The sequence below is a fragment of the Seriola aureovittata genome, chromosome 10 (genome assembly GCF_021018895.1).
Source record: "Seriola aureovittata isolate HTS-2021-v1 ecotype China chromosome 10, ASM2101889v1, whole genome shotgun sequence".
NCBI classification, from domain to species: Eukaryota; Metazoa; Chordata; class Actinopteri; order Carangiformes; family Carangidae; genus Seriola; species Seriola aureovittata.
In genome coordinates, this window is record NC_079373.1 from 10,301,475 (window position 1) to 10,320,437 (window position 18,963).

General features: G+C 43.3%; 1 protein-coding gene across 2 annotated transcripts in view; it reads left to right on the plus strand.

Moving 5' to 3' along the window:
• Positions 1-17,872, plus strand: part of tspan18b (tetraspanin 18b) — a 33,188-nt gene extending 15,316 nt beyond the window's left edge. For both annotated transcript variants that reach the window (XM_056387998.1, XM_056387997.1), the window contains 8 exons: positions 5,002-5,085; positions 12,755-12,850; positions 13,993-14,187; positions 14,475-14,549; positions 15,090-15,188; positions 15,417-15,593; positions 16,324-16,407; positions 16,992-17,872. In XM_056387998.1, coding sequence (XP_056243973.1) covers positions 5,083-5,085; positions 12,755-12,850; positions 13,993-14,187; positions 14,475-14,549; positions 15,090-15,188; positions 15,417-15,593; positions 16,324-16,407; positions 16,992-17,039 — 777 coding nt within the window. In that variant the 5' untranslated portion in view covers positions 5,002-5,082 and the 3' untranslated portion in view covers positions 17,040-17,872. The remainder of the gene's footprint in view (positions 1-5,001; positions 5,086-12,754; positions 12,851-13,992; positions 14,188-14,474; positions 14,550-15,089; positions 15,189-15,416; positions 15,594-16,323; positions 16,408-16,991) is intronic.
• Positions 17,873-18,963: the final 1,091 nt, after the last annotated feature.

Sequence of the window (18,963 nt, forward strand, 5' to 3'; positions counted from 1 at the left end):
GCATAGTAACATACAAAAACATCAAATACAGCGATCGTTTATTGTGTTGTAACTGCCATACTTTACTATAGTGGCCATACTTTGTTTAGAGAAGGTCTAAACAGGTCTGGGTCCAGTTTTGTATATGCAGGTTCACAATTTTCAAAATTTTTATTGACCAAATTATAATTGACAAAATGATCAGCAGATTAATCAATAATGAAAACAATGATTTGTTGCAGCTCTTGTTATTTCAATAACTTTTTTTCGTAAAACACTTCGCTGCACGTTCAGTTTCTTCATTTGGCTTTACTGCAGACCTGGTGCGTTGTCTTCTGTGCACTCATAATGTTTAAACTGGCGGGTGCATCTTGAGGCACGACTCCATGCAAACTTCCTCTGTGTGCAGACAGCATGGATCTTCATCTCTATTCCTCTCTGAGTTGGAGGCTCTGTGAGCCGTAAGCTGCTCGATTCTCAAGCTTTACTGGGCTTTAGGATTTAACTGGGATGGAAATGGTTATCATGTGGCTGTTCGGCAGCTCGCGGGGCCTGTAGGTGGGGGGAGTTGGTGAACAAACTGGCGAGAGTTTAACAGCCCCAGCCCCCTGTGTGTATGTAGTAATGAACTCTTACCTTGGCTTGGAAGGCTGCACTGCTGGTATCCTCACTGTGTTTTTGTAACCCTCACTAAAAAAGCCTTGCTCTTAATTGTGTCCCACGGGGCCCTGAGCACTCAGTATTCACAGCCTTTCCTGTCCCTCACGCTGATCCTCCCCCTCTCCCAACCATAGCCCCATCATCCCAATTCGACAGGTCTTTCCTCTTTAATCGCTCAACTTCAAAGCGGTATTGTGATGCCCCCCAGGCCCCTGGCTCCTCAGAGACACGGGGCTAGCCTCGGGGGCCTGGGAAGTAGGGTGAAAGTGTGGTGGTGTATGAGGTGGTTAGTCGAATTAGACAAGCACGGGTTAAAGAAAATAACAACAAGTAGTCGGGTTGCTGTTCTTCATCATGGTGTCACTAGAGAGTCGTTGGTGTTGTGTAATTACAGAAGCAGGTTGCAGATGGTTGAAAGGGTCTGTGTAAGACACTACGCACTGTACTTTGATGATGGCATCTCTGCAGAGGTGAGAGATTCGGGGTGCTGCCTGAGGAGCCTGCTACAAAGAGAAGAGGCCTGGATAATGTTTGCCTGTGATTCACTAAGGAGGTGGACAGTGTCAGCTTTCATCAGCGTCAAAATAGCACCCCCCGACCACATTTCCCAGGGCTGCATTCTTATCAGGTTTCCATTTAGCCCAAAATGATTAACACTGAGAAAACAGAACACTGTGTAATGAGTTCAGTCTGCATTTTTCAGCTGGAATAATTGTGCGTTTCAGATGAGTAAATACTCTGTTGCCTGGTGTGTAACCCCGAGAGCACCTACTGTAGTGCGGAGAACAAAGGAACCGGTGGGTTAGCTGTGGCCAGAGAGAGGAGAGTGAGCGAGTAGTTGTGTGATGCCCTCTGATCAGAGTGAGGATTGTTTCTCCATCGTGGCGGTTTATCTTTATCTCTGGTGGTTGACTCACACTGTTAGATCGATAAATCCAGATGGGGTACGGCGATAATTCTGCCTCAGCATTGCCCTCATTAAAGCAGACGCTCAGGAGATATATGGCGGCCGGCAATTGCCCTATTTCTTATTTCTATGATATTAGAACATGATGTATATGGACTGTGTCAGGAGCTGGCTGGAGATCACCAGGGAGAGTTGACATCCAGCGCTGTAGATTCTTCCTTTTATGAAGTGTATTTATAACGATTTGATTCAGGGCGTAAAAGGCCCCATAGGTTATTTTCTCTAAATGTGATGTTGGCTCTGAAGCGCAGAGGTTTGCTTTTGTCAACACTGGTGAGAAATTGAGGTCAGACCCAGCTGCGAGGTATAGATGGAAGAATTGTCACTTCCCCCTTCGTTTTCCTGTCCACTTCCTGTCCCCAGAGGAAGTGTCGCTGTGTGCCTGCTGTTGTGTGACCTCTGACATTCTAGCCAAGGTTGCCCGTCTGATTGGCAGGATGTGGTGGCTTATGGAGGCAAAGAAGACACAAAAATGACGAGTCCCTAGCCAATAGTGCACATATTCCATAGTAAAGGCTTGGCTATGCTCCAAACTAACGTGTTCTTTTGACAAAAAGCAAAAATGTTTATGACACACTCAAAGGCAAGGAGAAAAGCCTGCTGTCACAGAGGGGCCAAGACACAAAGAATCGTACAGATGGCACATGCAGTCATTTGTTTTTCTCAGTTGTGAACGCGAAAAGTAAGAGCAGCGAACAATGAAAAACACCTCTGCACACCTGGCCATTTCCAACATGACGCAGACATGCTTCACGGATTGTCTGCTTCATAAAGTTACAACCGTTGGATGCAACCCCTCAAGTATTAAAGTGGTCAGATACAGTTTGATAATTCGACACGCACTTTGTTTTAGGCATACCGACCCCTTAAGGCATAGGTATGCTAGAAAGGAATCAGTTTGTATGACCTGACGTCTGACCACGCCTGAAGACTGAGGTGTTTACAGCTGACCAGACTCGAAGGTGGGGGTGAAAACCCGGTCGTCACAGACAAGGACGAGATATGATATCATGTAAATATGAGGATAAAGGCGCAGGTTGTCCGATATGTGGCATTACACTTAAAGTGACAGAAATAGTTGTTTAAAGAATGAAAAAAGAGCTTGAGAGAGAAGTTTAAACCTTGCTTATTTTCCCACATCGACACAGGCGGCCAGTCGATGGGTGAAGTGGGAGTGAGTGTTGGATTGTCCCCTTAAAATAGTTACAGATATTCCTGCATTGGAAGGGTGTAGGGGAAGGGGATTTGAGAAAGTGTTCGATCATCCGATGGAACAATCCAATTCTGTTGGATTGTTACTGGTGCCTCCTATTGTTTTATGGCTACTTCAGTTTCCTCTGCTCTTTCTACTGTGAATTGAACTGTGGGGGATAACTACAGTATATAATGTAAGTAGAAAGGCATAATTTATAATGTGCTACTGACTAGCACACAGGATAGATGCTGGTGATGCAATAATTATGTCAGAGCCTGAAATATCTGCAGAGGCTAATCAATTAGTGGCTGCCTTGATGTTTGAATTGCTCACGGTGCTCGTGAGCTTAAATGTCAATGACAAGTTGGCGAGAGAGATTTATTTAAAAGGAAATCCATTCAGTAGATGTAGATGAAACCTTTTCTCTAGTGTTGAGTCGTTCCCCCGCTTTGTTGGACCCTCGGTGGCCTGGCCTTTCTCGTCTCCCTCGAGGGTTCGTCCTATTGTTGTGCCTTCTCAGCCGTCTGCGCTCATCTCTCTTCTCACCCCCATAACCGATTCAATGAGGCTCTGAAATCCTATTGGTGCTCCACTTTCCCGTGAAAAAGGGTTCCATGGAAACCAAAAAAATAATGCAGACCCTCAACACTGTTGCTCTCCACCAGCTAATAGCTCTCTAAACAGCGGGTCACCATAGACTACCTCTGCAACAGGCTTCAGGATAAAATTTGACCACTCTGCTGCTCAGTACCAGATTACAGACATGATGATGATGATGATGATGATGACTATTATGATGACTATTATGATTATGCACCTATCTGCTGCTGCTGCTGCTGCTGTTGTAGCCGGCTGACACAAAATGAAAAGGGATTACAGTCTTGTATTGCTTGGGGATATGCTTGCTAAGCCATATGGTGAATGTTTTGTAAATGACTCTTTCAACGAGCTACACATCCTTTGGCTCCCCATGCAAGTGTAGCCACTGTGGAGATGTTATTGATTCCCTGAGCATGTGCTTTGTAGAGTCTGAATTCAAGGCTGTGTGATAAGGTAGTGTATCATTCCAGCGCATCTCTCCACTTCTCAAATTCTTTCCATTTTCTCCCTCAGACTTTGATTGCCTTTTTCTAGATGTAATCAGGGCTGTGTGTATTCCGTATGGGGGGAGGGCATGTGGTTGCCACTGTCAGTTGGGTTCTGCGTCCTGGTGAATCTGATGTCTGCTGGCAATATGGTGTGTCGGCGGGATGATGTGGCTGGGGCTCCATCAGCCAGAATACTCCTGGGATATTCTCCATCCGCAGCCGCTGTCAGAATGAGAATACACTGCCTGTATTTCACCATCTAATGTGGCAAGAGCTGCATGCTGTTCATGCCTCCGTAGGCAGCTCTTGCCATATTTGATGCTGTAGTTGTCAGTGCCAGTGCTTTGAAACCGGCTCCAAAGTATTGTCAGTCAAAACTGTGCTGCTGACTATTTTTGCACATAGAGGCTGGAATATCAGCAGTTTAATTGGCTCTTATTGCTATATCGTTATTTTCAGCTGGGAGACACCGCAGAGCAGTTTAGAAACAGGGAAAAAGTTTAAAGCATTTATGCTCATTAGACAGGCTTGGTTAGAGATGTACCATACAAGCCAGTAATGTGTGGTAAGAAAGCAAGGTATTTTATTTCCAGTGAATAATGCATGAGTTCAGACACTCAACAAGGTCAAGTCAGAAGCTGTATGAGGAGACTGGTGTGTTGGGTCTTCTAATAAATGATAATTAACTGAGTGAGAAGATACACAGATTCTCAAGTCTTGTTAGAATGAAACTCTTACCTACGCAGAACACAGGCCTAGACTTCTACTATTAAAGGCAGTAAATTTCTTTTTTTAAATTCTGTCCTTGTTAATTTTGCCTTCCAGCGGAGAAGTGAAATATTCACACGGATAAAACACTGTTGCAGTCTTAGATTAGTTCACTGCTGGGAGCGAGTGCTTCATACATAATGAATGCAAACTCGGTCATTTTAAGTGTCCTACGATTTTATTTTCTGTGTTTTTCGAGCTCCCGGTCTTATTCTACTTAAATGAATTACGCACGCCAAGACAACTGTGCCACTTTTGTTTCTCCTTCCCGGTGCCTCAATGTTTTTTCATCTCATTAACTCAGTCCTGACCTCTGCTTCTTCCCTTGTGCTTCTGTCCAACAGCCCATGAAAACGGGAGGGGAGAGAAAACCGAGAGAAGTCATCAGCTTCATCTGAACAAAGACGAGGCACAAACAGATACACATGGTACGTTAGTATGTGTGAAACATTTTTTGTTTAGTTTTCCCACAGCATCTGTAATGGAGGGGGTGTTACCATGAATGATTTTCACCAAATCCAGCAGTGATTCCGCTCCAGCAGACACGTGTTAAATCAGCGAGAGAAATAGCCCAAAGAGCTTGTTGATAGACTCTTTTCAGTAAGGTGCTGACAGTACAGGCGCAGAGCCATTGTCACTGTCAACAGGAGGCGCGGTGCTGGCGAGAGTCGGTGCGTGAAGCTGGTCTTCTGAACAGGCAGACAAGTGCTTTTGTTCGTCTACCATCAAAGCAGGCCGGCGCTGGTCTTTGTTAGCCTCTGATTTGCATTGGCATTTGTAACATTAGTATTCCAGGCACGGCCGAGCAGCAGACATGTATAGATTGAGAGGTTAAAGGGGAATTTAGACCCAGACACATCAGCTGTAATCAGTCATAAGCACAGAGCCGTAAAACCAGCCGACCAGACAAATAAATGTGTGTGTTATTTGTGCAAGTGATGTGTAAGATTATAACCATCATATTGAGCCGTTTTCAATTTTGTCAATATTTTCTTCAAGAATAATTCTGGTTTATTACAATTTGAGTTGTGGACCTCATTTTTATTGATGATAATAAGATTGTATTCACCTAATGAATTGCTGAGACCTGTGAGCACTTAAAAAGACGTCAGACAGAGTTAAGAAGCACAAGCAGTAAGATGGCCAGTTAAAATTATTACCCAAACACTTTACAGGCAGACTTTGTGGTACACTACAGTTCTCCTGTTCAATGAGGAGTTTTACCAAAATCTTGGATGTTCACTTTCAGTTTTACCTCAAATTAAAGTGGTTAGTCTGCATATGTTTGTTGCTCCATCATTAAATTCATTAAATTGAAGAAATATTGCCATGCTTTTCATGCAAAGCTGAGACTGAAATTATTTCTTTATCTTAGAAACAGTAGGCTTGTTGGCAAAACAATCTCATTAGAAGGAAATGGAAATCTTAACACTCACAATTGCAACTGGGAAAATCCCATCTGACGAGTAAGAATGTGTGATACGATGGAAAGCTCCAGAAAAGCTTCTAAATAAACCTTATGGTGAGATTGTTTTGTCCAAAATAGTCCCCAAGTTGTAATAAACCAAAATTATCCTATAAATTCTGTGATAAATCCTTTAAGCAATCACGTCCTCAACCAGGTAGCTCCAGTATCGCACAGTCTCATAATCACAGAGTTGCATTAATAACCACGTACAGTACAAGGTTCTTCCGCTGCAGCAAATTACAAGGTGCAATAAAAGAATCATGAATTTTGTGCAACACTGTTCATGCAAAGGCATTAACACACTTTTGGTTTATTTCTATGAAGTTGGTATTTGCAGTGGGGCCTCCAATATATGTGGGTATCTCTTTCATCTGAGGCTCCCACAACAGCACAAACATTCACAAGCTTTATCCTCAAGGCTTTGTTTTGATCTTTGAATTGCGCTTGAAACCCTGGCCTGTAACACAAAGTAGGTTACACAGTTGTTTTTGCTGGGTTTTTTTTTTCGTTCGTTGAACTTTAGCTGAGTGTATGAAGGTTCAGATTTGCGTTTGAGTGATAAAACAGCTTTTTGGTCCTCTACAAGGGGGAACTTGCTGTATTCAAACTAACATATGGCCTTGCAACAGGGTGTGAGTGATTGCTCATTAGACAAATGGCCGGCCAAGCCGTCCCCCTGTCGCAAAGTGCTTGGCTCCGCTTCCCCTTTGTTTTCTAACAGGAACTGGTGCTAAGTGGAGACACCAAACACGGCTCTGCAGACAAAGGCCACTCTCACCCCACATCCGGGTTGCCGTGGAGACCGGCCTCCTTATTGGAGGGCTGGAAAGATTCCAACATGTACTAAAAAAAAAAACAACAAAATTTTGTACTTGAGCCATAAGAAATTCACAATTCTGATCATTTGTTTCATTCACACACACACACAACACACACCCACCCACAAACTGTGTGGGTGGGTGTGTGTGTGAGTCTGTGTACTTTATGTTGCTTTTGTGTTTAGTCCCCTGAGGCTGAAAGTCTTGTCTTTCCTTGAATCTCCCTATGTTTGCTTCTGCCGAGGCCATCTGTGATGTAAACTCTCTTTATATGGAGATTTGCCAAAGACAGCAACCTCGACTTGAACAGTATTTAAAACAAGGTCCGGAGAGAACCTCAACATTTTAATTGTCTCTTGCCTGAGGGTCAAACACTGGTGAAAACCATGGCTGGTGAGATTATTGATCGGGTTTTTCAAACTTTTTGTCAAGAAAGGAACTGATATTGATTCAACTTGTCATGACTCTGACATGGCAAGAGGATTTTGGCTTAGATCATAGGAAGCTGCAGAAAATCCCACTAAAGAAAGAATAAGACAAGAGGGCAGAACTAGGAGTAGAAGTGTAGTAGATAATTTCCCCTCTGTGTTTGCCACAGTAATTATTGAGCATGTAGTTTTGAAATTGAGTTGTAACTCATTTTTGTGGAAAGCCCCAACGGCAATGTGTCATCCTCCACAGCGCGCCGTGGGAAAAGCCCGAGCTGAGTCCTACCAGGCGGTGGTGGCGGCGTTGAAGAAGTGTTTATGTGTTCATTGTGTGCTGCTACCACATTCACTCCCTACCAGACAACCAGCGGACTAAGAGCTGGAACTCCAGGGGATCAATGCATCATTGACCATGTGCCTGGGCCTGCTATTGATCCAGCACCGCGCGGCCAGTTTGTATCTTCACTCAGCCAGATAGAGGTGCCGACACAATTAAGTGGGAATCTCCTGCTTTGAGAGAGTGAGGATCTCACACACACAGCAGTGTGCGATAGAAGCCAAAAAATCTGCTCATCTCAATCACATGTCCTCTGCTTGAATTAACCAAGCAGCTATCAATGCCCTTCCCCCCTTCCAATCTTTCTTATCTAAGGAGCTGGTGAATCGATTTCACTGTAGGAGTATGAGCAACTGTTAGTACTGAACCAACAGCTGGCTGTGCGCCCAGTTGGGATGTCAAGAATGTGGCCCGCAGTGCTGTTGACAACACATGGTCAGTGTGTTTCTGAGTGTGCATTTGTTCATTCTGGGAGTCTTCTCTAGTTAATCAGCCTGTTGTTCAGGAGTGTGTCAGCTGCCTGGTCAGAGGACTTCTGCCCTCGGGGAGTCACACAATCTCATTTCATTTCCAAACTGAATAGGTCAGGAGAGCGCCACTCACAGGCCCAGATAAGAAGTGCTTTAGATTCACTGCACGTATCGCAACAATGGACTTACATGATAAATGGCTTTGCAAGTCAGAGCGAATTCATCAGTGACTGCTTTTTTTTTTCTTTCTTTTTTTTTTGTGGTGAACTAGCAATGCTCGTAATGTGCAGATGCTGATAATGTTCACCAATCTTACATGTGTGCTGTGAAAACTCATTAAGCTAAGCCTGCCTGAGGGTTAGAGATGCACCATTGTATGTCTCCACTTGAGCATCTAACCAGCGTTCGGACCTTTGCAACGAGCCTTGCAGTTTCCTGAACTTTCTGACCCGGCTGAGTTTGAATGCTCTGCTCTCTGTGTGAGCTACACCCACACACACACTGTGAGCTGGGCTGCCTTTGAGCTACTTTCGTACACTTTCTCTTGTGGTTGTTCCCTATTGTCTGCAAGCTGTATGCCCTCTAAAGCAGCATACAGTGCTATAGCTGTTTAGCATTCAGTGCACTTCAAAGCTCCTCAGTGTGACAGCGCAGCCCAGGGCTCATTCTCTCCTAATTGGAGGTTCATTAAGGGACATGGTGTGCCTCAGGGGAGCCCTGCTCACTGCCAGAGGAGCCTGTCCTTATTCGGATTTTTGGGGTGTTTACTTGCTGTGGCTGATTTAGGAAGTCATGGAAAAATATGAAAATGGGTTTTTAATTGAGATAAAGGGTGATGCGGCATGTGTGTGGTCCCTTAGTGTCATTGTCAGAGGGCATTAGCACACTCCGGAGAGATCTTAAGAGTGGTATACAGTAGATGGAAAAACACACCTGCTCCAGCTGCATCAGGGATTCAGAGGACGATTTGCACCGTCCCCAGGGTTCAATTACAGGTGATCATTTAGAGGGTCAATGACATTTAAAAGGGTCAAGCTCCAACCCTTATAATCTCAACAGGGTTTCAGCATTAATGATTATTTGATATGCAGACTCATACTCAAGTGGAAGTGAACTGGCTGTTTATTGGGGATGCGGAGGGTGGCGACAGTTTGGCGAGGAGCAGACACAGTGTCCTTGTCGTGCTGCTAGATTTGTCCGGGTGGGGGCTAGTGGAGCGGGGGGAATACGGACTCACTTCATTAATCGTGCCAAAAGTGTCAACTTCAAGGAGAACCACCCAAGGGTGTGTTATTTCTATATGGAGCATCCTCAATGTGGGTCTATGTCTTCCTTATCTTATAATTACAGTGAGTTGACATGACCATCATGGTTGGTGGTGTAGATGCTGGCCAGACAGACCTCTGGTTTTCTGAATTAAGCATGAAGAAAGGCCCGTAGCAGTGTTTCAGAATTCCTCATCCTTACACTAAGAAGAATGTAGGTCAGATGAGTGTGCCCTCATTACAGGGCTCTGGCTTCTGTCGGCACTGTGAAGTTGATTTAGGATCAGTTCTCATTAATACCACTATCAAACTCCACCATGCCAGGCTTCACAGCCCAAGCTGGCTGTGGATCAGTCTTCGCCGGGAGTAAACAATGGGATCATGTGACATTTCATGTCAGTAACGGGAGATGCTGCAGAAGTAGATGGAGCTGGCATTTACTGGATACCTCAGGGTAAAGACTGCCACTTAGATTGTCAGATTGAGGACATACATACAGTATTTCATGCTAACAAACACATTGATAGTGGTTCAGTATTCCTTGCTGCTATGTGTGTCATGTTTGTTTATAATGAGTGCTTTTTTGCTAGTCTATACAAACACAATGCCACACAACTCCTTATCTTGGCACAATGCTAGTTTAGCAAAGCAGCGCACCTGAGGAGGATCTGCTTTTAATCTGGTAGTAATTTGTTGATGTTGTAAAGCAGCAGCTCCTGGGGTGTGAACCACATTTCCCTTGTCTACATAATGCTCTCTGCAGAATATTCAGAGAGACTTAGTGGTCTGATCTCTACGACTGGGTTGTGATCGATGAGGACCTGCGATCCCACGGGAGTCATGGGAACAGCCAGTTTGTTTACTCTGCATTTTCTCCGGGGTCTCTGTGGCAGTTTGATTTATATGATGCCGGTTTGCACCATAGGCTTGTTATTTGGAGCTTGGCTAGTCCACTCCATTCATAAGCATCCAATGCATTTTAATGTATAAAAGAAAATTGGCTCCAGATCTGATAGTTGGTTTGACCCTGAGATGAGAACGAAGAGCAAAAGGGTGAAGCTGGAGGAGAAATCAGACATTTTGTTTGGAGAATGACATGTGAGCTGAGAGCTGAGAGTTTTTCCAGTCAACCCCGTCCTCCCCCCCTCCTCGTTCCACCTTTTCATCCCCAGCTCCAATAAATACAGCTTGCAGTCTTCATAGGGGCCCAGGACTAACAGTGGAGAGCAGGAGGGATGAGAAAGGGCCCTTTCTGATGCTTTTCTCGGAGACTCTAATGTATGCAAATCTCAATTAAGACCTCCTGTGCCCTCATTAGGCCTTTCAGTGGGGCTTAGGAAAGGGAGGGGTTAATTAAAACCCATCTTGGGCAATGAGGCTGTTGGTTGCTCTCAGAGTACCACTAGGACGGTGATCAATACCTAAGCATATCATTATGATTTAGAGGAGGCGTTTAACCATAGCTCTAAATCAATTTCCCTGGGTCTGGGGAGGAAAGGAGGAGAGAAAAAAAATAATAAGCCCTCAGGCTGGTGAGGGGAGGAAATGTTCTCATTCTATGTTAACTCGCTCCCACAGCAGACAAAGACTGCCTTCACATCTTTAGTATTGTTCAATTGTATTGTCACGGCAACTTACACATGCCTACAGAGAGATGAAAAAAGAAAAGAAAAACATTGAAATTAAGAGCAGAGTGAAAAACAAACCACTGGAAGCATACCACAATAAAAATGGAACCGACAAGGAAAAGATATGGGTTATGGCTTTCCTACTGGCGCAGTTGCCATATTTCTGTGTAAAATATGCAATGACCAGTTGAACAGCGCTTGTTTAAGACGGTAGTTTGGTGAGGTTAAGGTTTATTTCACCTGACAGTGTGAATTTCTGAGTCGATTGTGTGCAGTTAGGGTGAAAGGGTCAAGGCTGAATCCCATTTGAGTGACAGCAGAGCCCCTTCAAAGACAGACAGGAATCAAAGCTGGCGTCGATCATAACCCGGGCTTCACCGCTGCCTCAGAGAAGCGGAGAGATCACCCAGAGGAGTCCTCTGACAGTACATCAGCCAGTGGAAAGACTGCCTAAAGATTATGAGATTACATCTGACAGACATGCTGCAAAGTACAGACAAAAGAAGGGAAAGGAAGCCATTTAAAATGTTTTTTTACTTCAGTTTTGAGGTGGCCATGTGTACTTGTCTAGCTGTGTAAACCTATTTATGATTCTTCAGAGAAATCACTTTTTAATCCGCTTGTTACCCATCCTCAATCCTGACTATCACTATGGGAGAGCAAATTAATAATCATAACTACAAAGCAAAGAGTGCCGATTCAGTTCTGCCAAATAATTAATTTTCTTCTTTCACAGAGACTACAATTATAGCTGCCCCACAGATTGTTTCCACTTCAGTTTTTGCAGAATGTGTAGAGATGAATCCTTAGACGATTCCTATCCTCCCTGAGGGGATAATCTTGTTCATTTGCAGCCTGGTAGGTTTAACAAAAGCTTCAATGAAAGCTTTGTGGTGCATCCAATATATATAGGTGTACAGGGTCATGGATGCTGAGACGCCCATGTTGTCTCCTAATGCAGGAGAGGCGTTCTTCATTAACCAGGAGTGCTTCCAGGGCAGGCCTTCATCAGGGAAAGTGTGTTTATGTCAGATAGAGGTCTGCCTGATGGGAGCACAGGCCTCCTGCCCCTCATTACATTAAGAAGAAGAAGAAGCTTCATAGTAAAGGCCATACGTTGTCAGTTAATGCGCGTGGAACGCAAGTCAGGACTCATATCCTTAAAATGCTCTGAGATAGACGGCCCCTTGAGTAACACTGAACTGAACCCAGTGACCCCATCTGTCCGGAGACAGGAAGTGCTGATAGGGAATCAGGCTGTCTGACTGTAAAAGTGCATTTTGAAAATAAAAAAGCTGTTGCGATCTGTGGTAAAGATGAGTGGTGTCAGGTTCGGTTGTGTAGCCCAGACTTGTAGTTATTTAGAGGTTGCTGAGAAACTATAGCTGGTACAGTGCGCCTGAGGAGATAATACAGGGATTTGCTGGAATTAGACCAAATGAACTGACAAGGCAGTGTGTGTGTGTGTGTGTGTGTGTGTGTGTGTGTGTGTGTGTGTGTGTGTGTGTGTGTGTGTTGTATGTCTGAGTGGCAGAACTCATTAACAATGTGAGCAGGTTTTTACAGAGTATTATTTTCTTGGCAGTTTCATCTAAGTGCCTATCCAGAGTGCAGGAGAATGGGAATACTGTGAGCATTTTGCAAGATTCATTAAGTGGCACGTTTTATGTTGTTTTCTCTCAGGGGCAGGGAGAAGCTTCAGCACGAGGGACAACCATGGAGGGGGACTGTCTCAGCTGCATCAAGTACCTCATGTTTGTCTTCAATTTCCTCATCTTTGTAAGTATTTCTCATCTCTCCCTCAAAGACACTTAATTTAACTATCTCTGAAGTTAGTGTCAATCTAAAGATTTAAGACGGTCTTCTGGCTGCCCTCTGCACAACTGACTAATGGAGCCACATTTGCATTTCATTAGACGGAGGCAATCTTGATTCTATCAAATTCTCTTTTGATTAGATTTTAGTGTGCTGACACACATCTGAGGCACAGTGTGCCATGCGGAGTTTGTGACTGGCACCTGACTTTATCAGTCTTGATCAGACAATCAAGGGTAATCCTGTTAGTCTGAGCCTGTAAAGGGGGGGAGGGTCAGAGTAAGAGGGTTTGTCTCTTTTCCTGCTTTATTAAGCGCAACCAAACCATTTAGAGACTCTACTCAGACGTGGGTGTTCAAGGCTGAGGTAATAATGCAACCAGCAGAGCATAGAGTGAACTTGGCTGTTCGCATCACTCAATAACAACCACTGTTTTTCCACTGCAATTCTTTTTTTGTCTTTCTATGGCCATGTCACATTCATGTAACATAACAGCATTTTTCAAGCCCACTGAGCGTTCAAAATGGCTACCCCCTCTCCTCATACCACAACCTCTGCCTCCCAGCTGATGTGGTATTCATTTGCAGAAGCCCAGGTCTCTACCCGTAACAGGAAGTAGGGAATTGTGGTAGAAGTGTGTGTGGCTCAGATCCCCCACCACCACCCCCACCCCGACCCCGTTACTTCAATACCTTCTTTTCTTAATCACATGATTCACCCTACAGTGGCTGCAGATAGGGTTTTAGTGAAAGGGAGGATGGGAGAGGATGGGGACTGCAGTGCTGTGCATTTCTTTAGCGGGTAGGGGGGTTAGTTGAGGCAGGGTAGATACAGCCACCCACCCGCCCCACCGAGGCATTGTGGCTCTGTAGATACCCAGCCTTTTATCTCTCCCTCAGCTCTCACCCAAACCTTTCAGAGATTCACATTATCAGCATGTTGTCCTTTAAAAAAGCACAAATTTATTTTCCATTATATGACATCTTGTTGAATGTTTCATGTGCCACTGGGGACCCTGAGCTGTCCTCTGAGTTCTAATTAATTTTTAAAATGCAGCCAATTTCTGTTTTGTGTAACTAGTGTCTTCTTTCCCTTTTCTTCATCAGCTAGGGGGCTCTTTCCTCCTGGGAGTGGGGGTGTGGGTACTTGTGGACCCCACAGGGTTCAGGGAAATTGTAGCAGCCAACCCCCTGTTATTCACCGGTGTCTACATCATCCTGGGCATGGGCGGCATGCTCTTTCTTCTGGGCTTCCTGGGCTGCTGTGGAGCCATCCGTGAAAACAAGTGTCTGCTCCTCTTTGTGAGTTGGCCAACAAATTTAAAATGTAGTTCTGTTACTGATCTTGTTTGTGTGCATGTGTGTTGATTATTCTGTCTGTCAGTTTTTGGACTGTCATGCTTGAAACAGAAAGCCTAAAGAGCAAAATACCCTTCTATTTGCCTTTATGCCTCGAGCCTCATGCATAGTTAATGCTGAGTGAAGCGGGCACAGCCAAAATGTGATTTTTAGTGACTGACGAGCACTTTTTCTGATACATGTCCCACTCTATCTCTCAGTCTTTGCCTTTTTTCTTTGTTTTATTGCAGTTCTTCATGCTCATCCTCCTCATCTTCTTAGCAGAGCTAGCTGCTGCCATCCTGGCCTTCATATTCCGGGAACATGTAAGTGTTTTCTCCACCTTTGATCAGCAGAGCTCAGTAGGGCTGAGTGTCAAAATGTAATACTAAAATGTGTCCGCAGCACTGAGTATCAAAGTACTAAAATCTGGCATTTATTGCCTTATTGGATTTATACAAATTATTCTTTGACCAGACAGTTTCTGATTGTGACATAATCTTGTTAATTCAGACATCATTGTATGTGTTGCGCTTTAACCAGTTTACTTCACAGTTTTAGCATTGTATCCCGACAACATTGTCACACTCACAATGGACAGTTTTAAAAAAGGGATCAAAATTGATGCAGCAGAACCAGAGATGTCATCATTGGCACTGACGTTATCCAACAATCTTCATACAATTTCTTCCACATATGCAGTAGCACTCCCCAAGACCTGTAAACAGACTTTTATGTGTAATCAGTGCAGTTCCCCATTAAGATGGTACCCAGCCTTTGTGTCCAGTGATGTTCTCTGATGTGAGAGAAACAGACACTATCTTTGTGGTGACACTAACCTGTGCTCTCTCTGGCTGTTGCTTTAGCTGACCAGAGAGTACTTCACCAAGGAGCTGAAGAGACATTATCAGGGCTACAACAACACTGACGTCTTCACCTCCACATGGAATGCCATCATGACTACAGTAAGGCCACAGCGCACATGGCAAAGAGTTCACATACTGTAGCTTTTACCAACTCATCAAGTCCGGTTGCAGTCTGGCGTCGGGGGGATATATTTTATAGATAAAAATCCCAGACATTTAGGTCAATCTTCATGCTGGATTGTTGCGCACACGCAGTGGAACACAGGCCAGTGCACAAATAGGCACTCAGCAATAAGGGTTTCTCCTGCTACTCTCTCCTCCCTTCAGTTTGACTGCTGTGGGGTGAACAGCCCAGAGGATTTTAAGGACAGCCTGTTCAAGCTGATCAACCCAAATCATATGGTGCCAGAAGCCTGCTGCCAGCGTGCCAGTCAGGCTGGGGAGTTGGCCTATATCAGCCAGGAGCAGTGCCTATCAGGCAGTATGATGTTCCGCAATAACAAGGTAACTTCTGACATCTACTGACATCAACCTCTCTCTCCCTCTCTCTCCCTCTCTCTCTCTCTCTGTCTTTCTCCCTCCTTCCAAACCACTTCTAGGCTTAATTAGAGCAGGAGATAGTTGAGGGATGACATCCAGGGACTAGCTGACTCCTCCATGGCTGATTAGTGCTTTTTCATGTTTTGGGTGTCATGGGAGACCATCTTACTATGTGATATAGTGTGGAGAAACCAGTGTATGTATGTATCTCAGCATGTCTGTGTGTGTTTGTGTATGTGTGTGGGTACACATGGGTAAATTGGAATTTTTGTGGAGCATGCATGTGTGCAAAAATAGAGGATAATAAGTATTTGAATATGTGGAAATTAGGTGTGCTTCACAGTGCATAGCCACATCCCTGCCTCCATGGGTGTAAAGAAAGCCTTGCAGTGAAATGTAATTACAGTGAAAGCTGATAGGACAAGGTTTTTACTGCACTCTCCACCTGTTGTTTTTCAACCCACTAGAACAATGCGAGATATCCACAATGTGTGTCTCTGTCTGTTCACTCACACAAAGAACCCTCATTAAAAGGCAGTGAGGCTGGAGGCCCCGTTTCCCACTCATTCACTCAGGCCTTTGTTCAAAGCCTCACTCAATTAAAGCTGTGATGTTACTTTAATTGTCCCTGTAATTCTGCAAGTTTATAGCCTATTGATTCTCTGCTGAGTGCCATGTTTTTGTGTGTCCGCAGGGCTGTTACTCTGCAGTAGTTGACTACTTTGAGCTGTACATCTATGTGGCTGGAGCACTCGCCATTGTGGTGCTGACCATTGAGGTATGAAAGGCTTTCCATTTTAGTCAAATCCTCACATATGCTACTTTTGCTTTGCCTCTGCAGTAATGATAATGTTCATTTCAGAAGTTGGGAATTCAGCATTAAGCTGAAGTTATTTCCCTGTTTCCCTGACTTTAGTGTAGTGTTATCTGAAAGCTTTGTATGGCAAGATCTCCATCTAGTGGTGAGACTTGGTGCTACAGAAGATAGATTTGACGGGGCTGCCTTTTATAAAACAGTCCTCTTTAGCATCACACAGCTTAGCAAAGCAGTTAATCTCACATCCATGATGCACTAATGCAAACACAATAATGTCTTAAAAAATTACATTAAATCATGTATCACTGTTTTAAAGTAGTTTTAATTTTCTTTTCTTTTTTTAAATTAATTTTGCTTAAACTAACATTATGATAAAAAAGTATGGAACCTCTTTACTGTATGGATCTTACAGTATACGTAGCAGAAATGTTTGTTTGTTTGCAGGTGGCACACTGCTGCTCTAGTATCACATTTGTCATAATTTTGTAAAAACAATCTGTGTCTTTTTCTGTGTGCTAACAATTTTTTTTTCTCCTTTTCATCAGCTCTTCGCCATGGTCTTCGCAATGTGTCTCTTCAGGGGAATCCAGTAGAGCTGCTCCATGTGTGAACTTCTTTTTTTAAAAAAGGGATTTCAGGAGATAAGACTAAAACAGACACTTGTAAATTTGTTGATCTTTTTTTCTATTGGCTAATAGGTAGAAAAACAAACTCTTGTACTTCACAGCTGGACTTTTGAGGTACTGGGTGGCAAAAAACACACACACACACACATACACAGACACACAAACCGTAGAGAAAATGGGAGATCAGAGACCAAACTGATGTAAAAAGAGCTGTGTGTAAAGTGGAAACAGTAATTTGTGGACCAGGTCTAGCACAGACTGGGTGTAAAGTGGACCGGGCATGAGGACCAGGTGAAGCCTGAGCAGAAGGCACTGCACTGACTTTTGGATGAAGAATATTTATATTAAGTAAAGTTGGCTTAACTGTAAAAAATGTGTTTTATGTACACTTTGGCTGTTACCCTTTTCCCCTTACTTACTGTATACTGTAACACACTCCCTCCCTCCCTCCACATGCCTTTTTTTTTACAGCCACTCTTCTTTAATGCTGTATTATATAAGCTCTGTGTAAGTGTGAGTGTGTGTGTGTGTGTGTGTGTGTGTGTGTGTGTGCGCGTGTGTGTGTGTGTAGATACTGAATGCTCTTTCTGAATGTGTTTCAACTAGTTTGTGAGCATGTGAGCTTGTGGTTCTTCATGACCCCTCCCAAGCTTGAAAGCCGACTTCTGATACTTTTTCTAATCGTATGGTGATGTTTATTGCAGTAGTGGTCATATGTGGTTTTAGGTGGTGAAATGTATGTTTATGCATTTGTATTAGATTCTTGAAAAGTCAATGACATAAATGGCATTCTAAATGACTGTCCTTGTGTTTTTCTTAAACTGGTTGCACATTTCATTTCATCATGTAATTTTATTAGATATTTCCAGTTTGATAAGAGAGACTTGCTTAATGTTCTGATGATGTTTTTTTTCATCAGGCACCATGATAAAATCAATTTTCTCGTTAAACTGTAAAACAAAGACATTCGTCAGAAATGACACATTTTCTGTATGGGTTATTGGTCTCCTTCACTATCAAATTATTCTTCTCTGCTACACCTTTTTGACATTTGAAGTACTGAAACATGAGGTTTCATTTATTGATGAGCCAAATAATAATAAAATGCGGTCAAGATCCACATTTGGCTCTTGGTGTTATTGTGGTAATGAGATTGATTTCACCTTGAATGCATTAGCGCATTGAATTTTTCCTGCAAGAAAATCCATGTTACGTGTGAACAACATACAGTAAGAATAAAAAAGGTAAGGTTGTAGATAAGTAAATAGTTTCAAAACTGCTTATGGAAATTAAGTCATTGCAACAGCTGCAGGAAAATGGTGATAGGATGCAGCAAAGAAAAATTAATAAAAGTGAGTCAAACAAGAAGCATTAACAGCAATAAACATTAGCATTAAAACTGCACCAAGAATGGAAATGAATAGCACCATTTGTGAAATTAGTATGAACATTAGCATACTAAGGCAAAACATTAAATGAAAAATATGATGCACAAAAAAGCTGGAGATGTTACAAGGCTTATTAAAACACACAGGTCATTTTATCTATGGTGTGTGATCAAACCCATTCTGTGTGATCATTTTATTTCACCAGTTGGGGGGGGCAACTTGCTCCTTAATAATCTTGTTTATCAAACTAGACAGGTGATCATTTCAGATTAATCTGATGTTTGGATATAAAAAGAAACATCCTAATCCGAATGTGCAAATATATAGTAAGACTCTTGAAAAAGTCTAAAACAGAGACGGTTTTACTAAAGTGTCAAGAAAACATAAATGTTTTTAGGTGGGTGCCACTTTCTGACTGGGGGGCTGAGGGACAGTCAAAGATCATTGCTAAAGCAATGATTAGCTCAATTATTGATTATAGATGCATAGCTCATGGCTCAGCA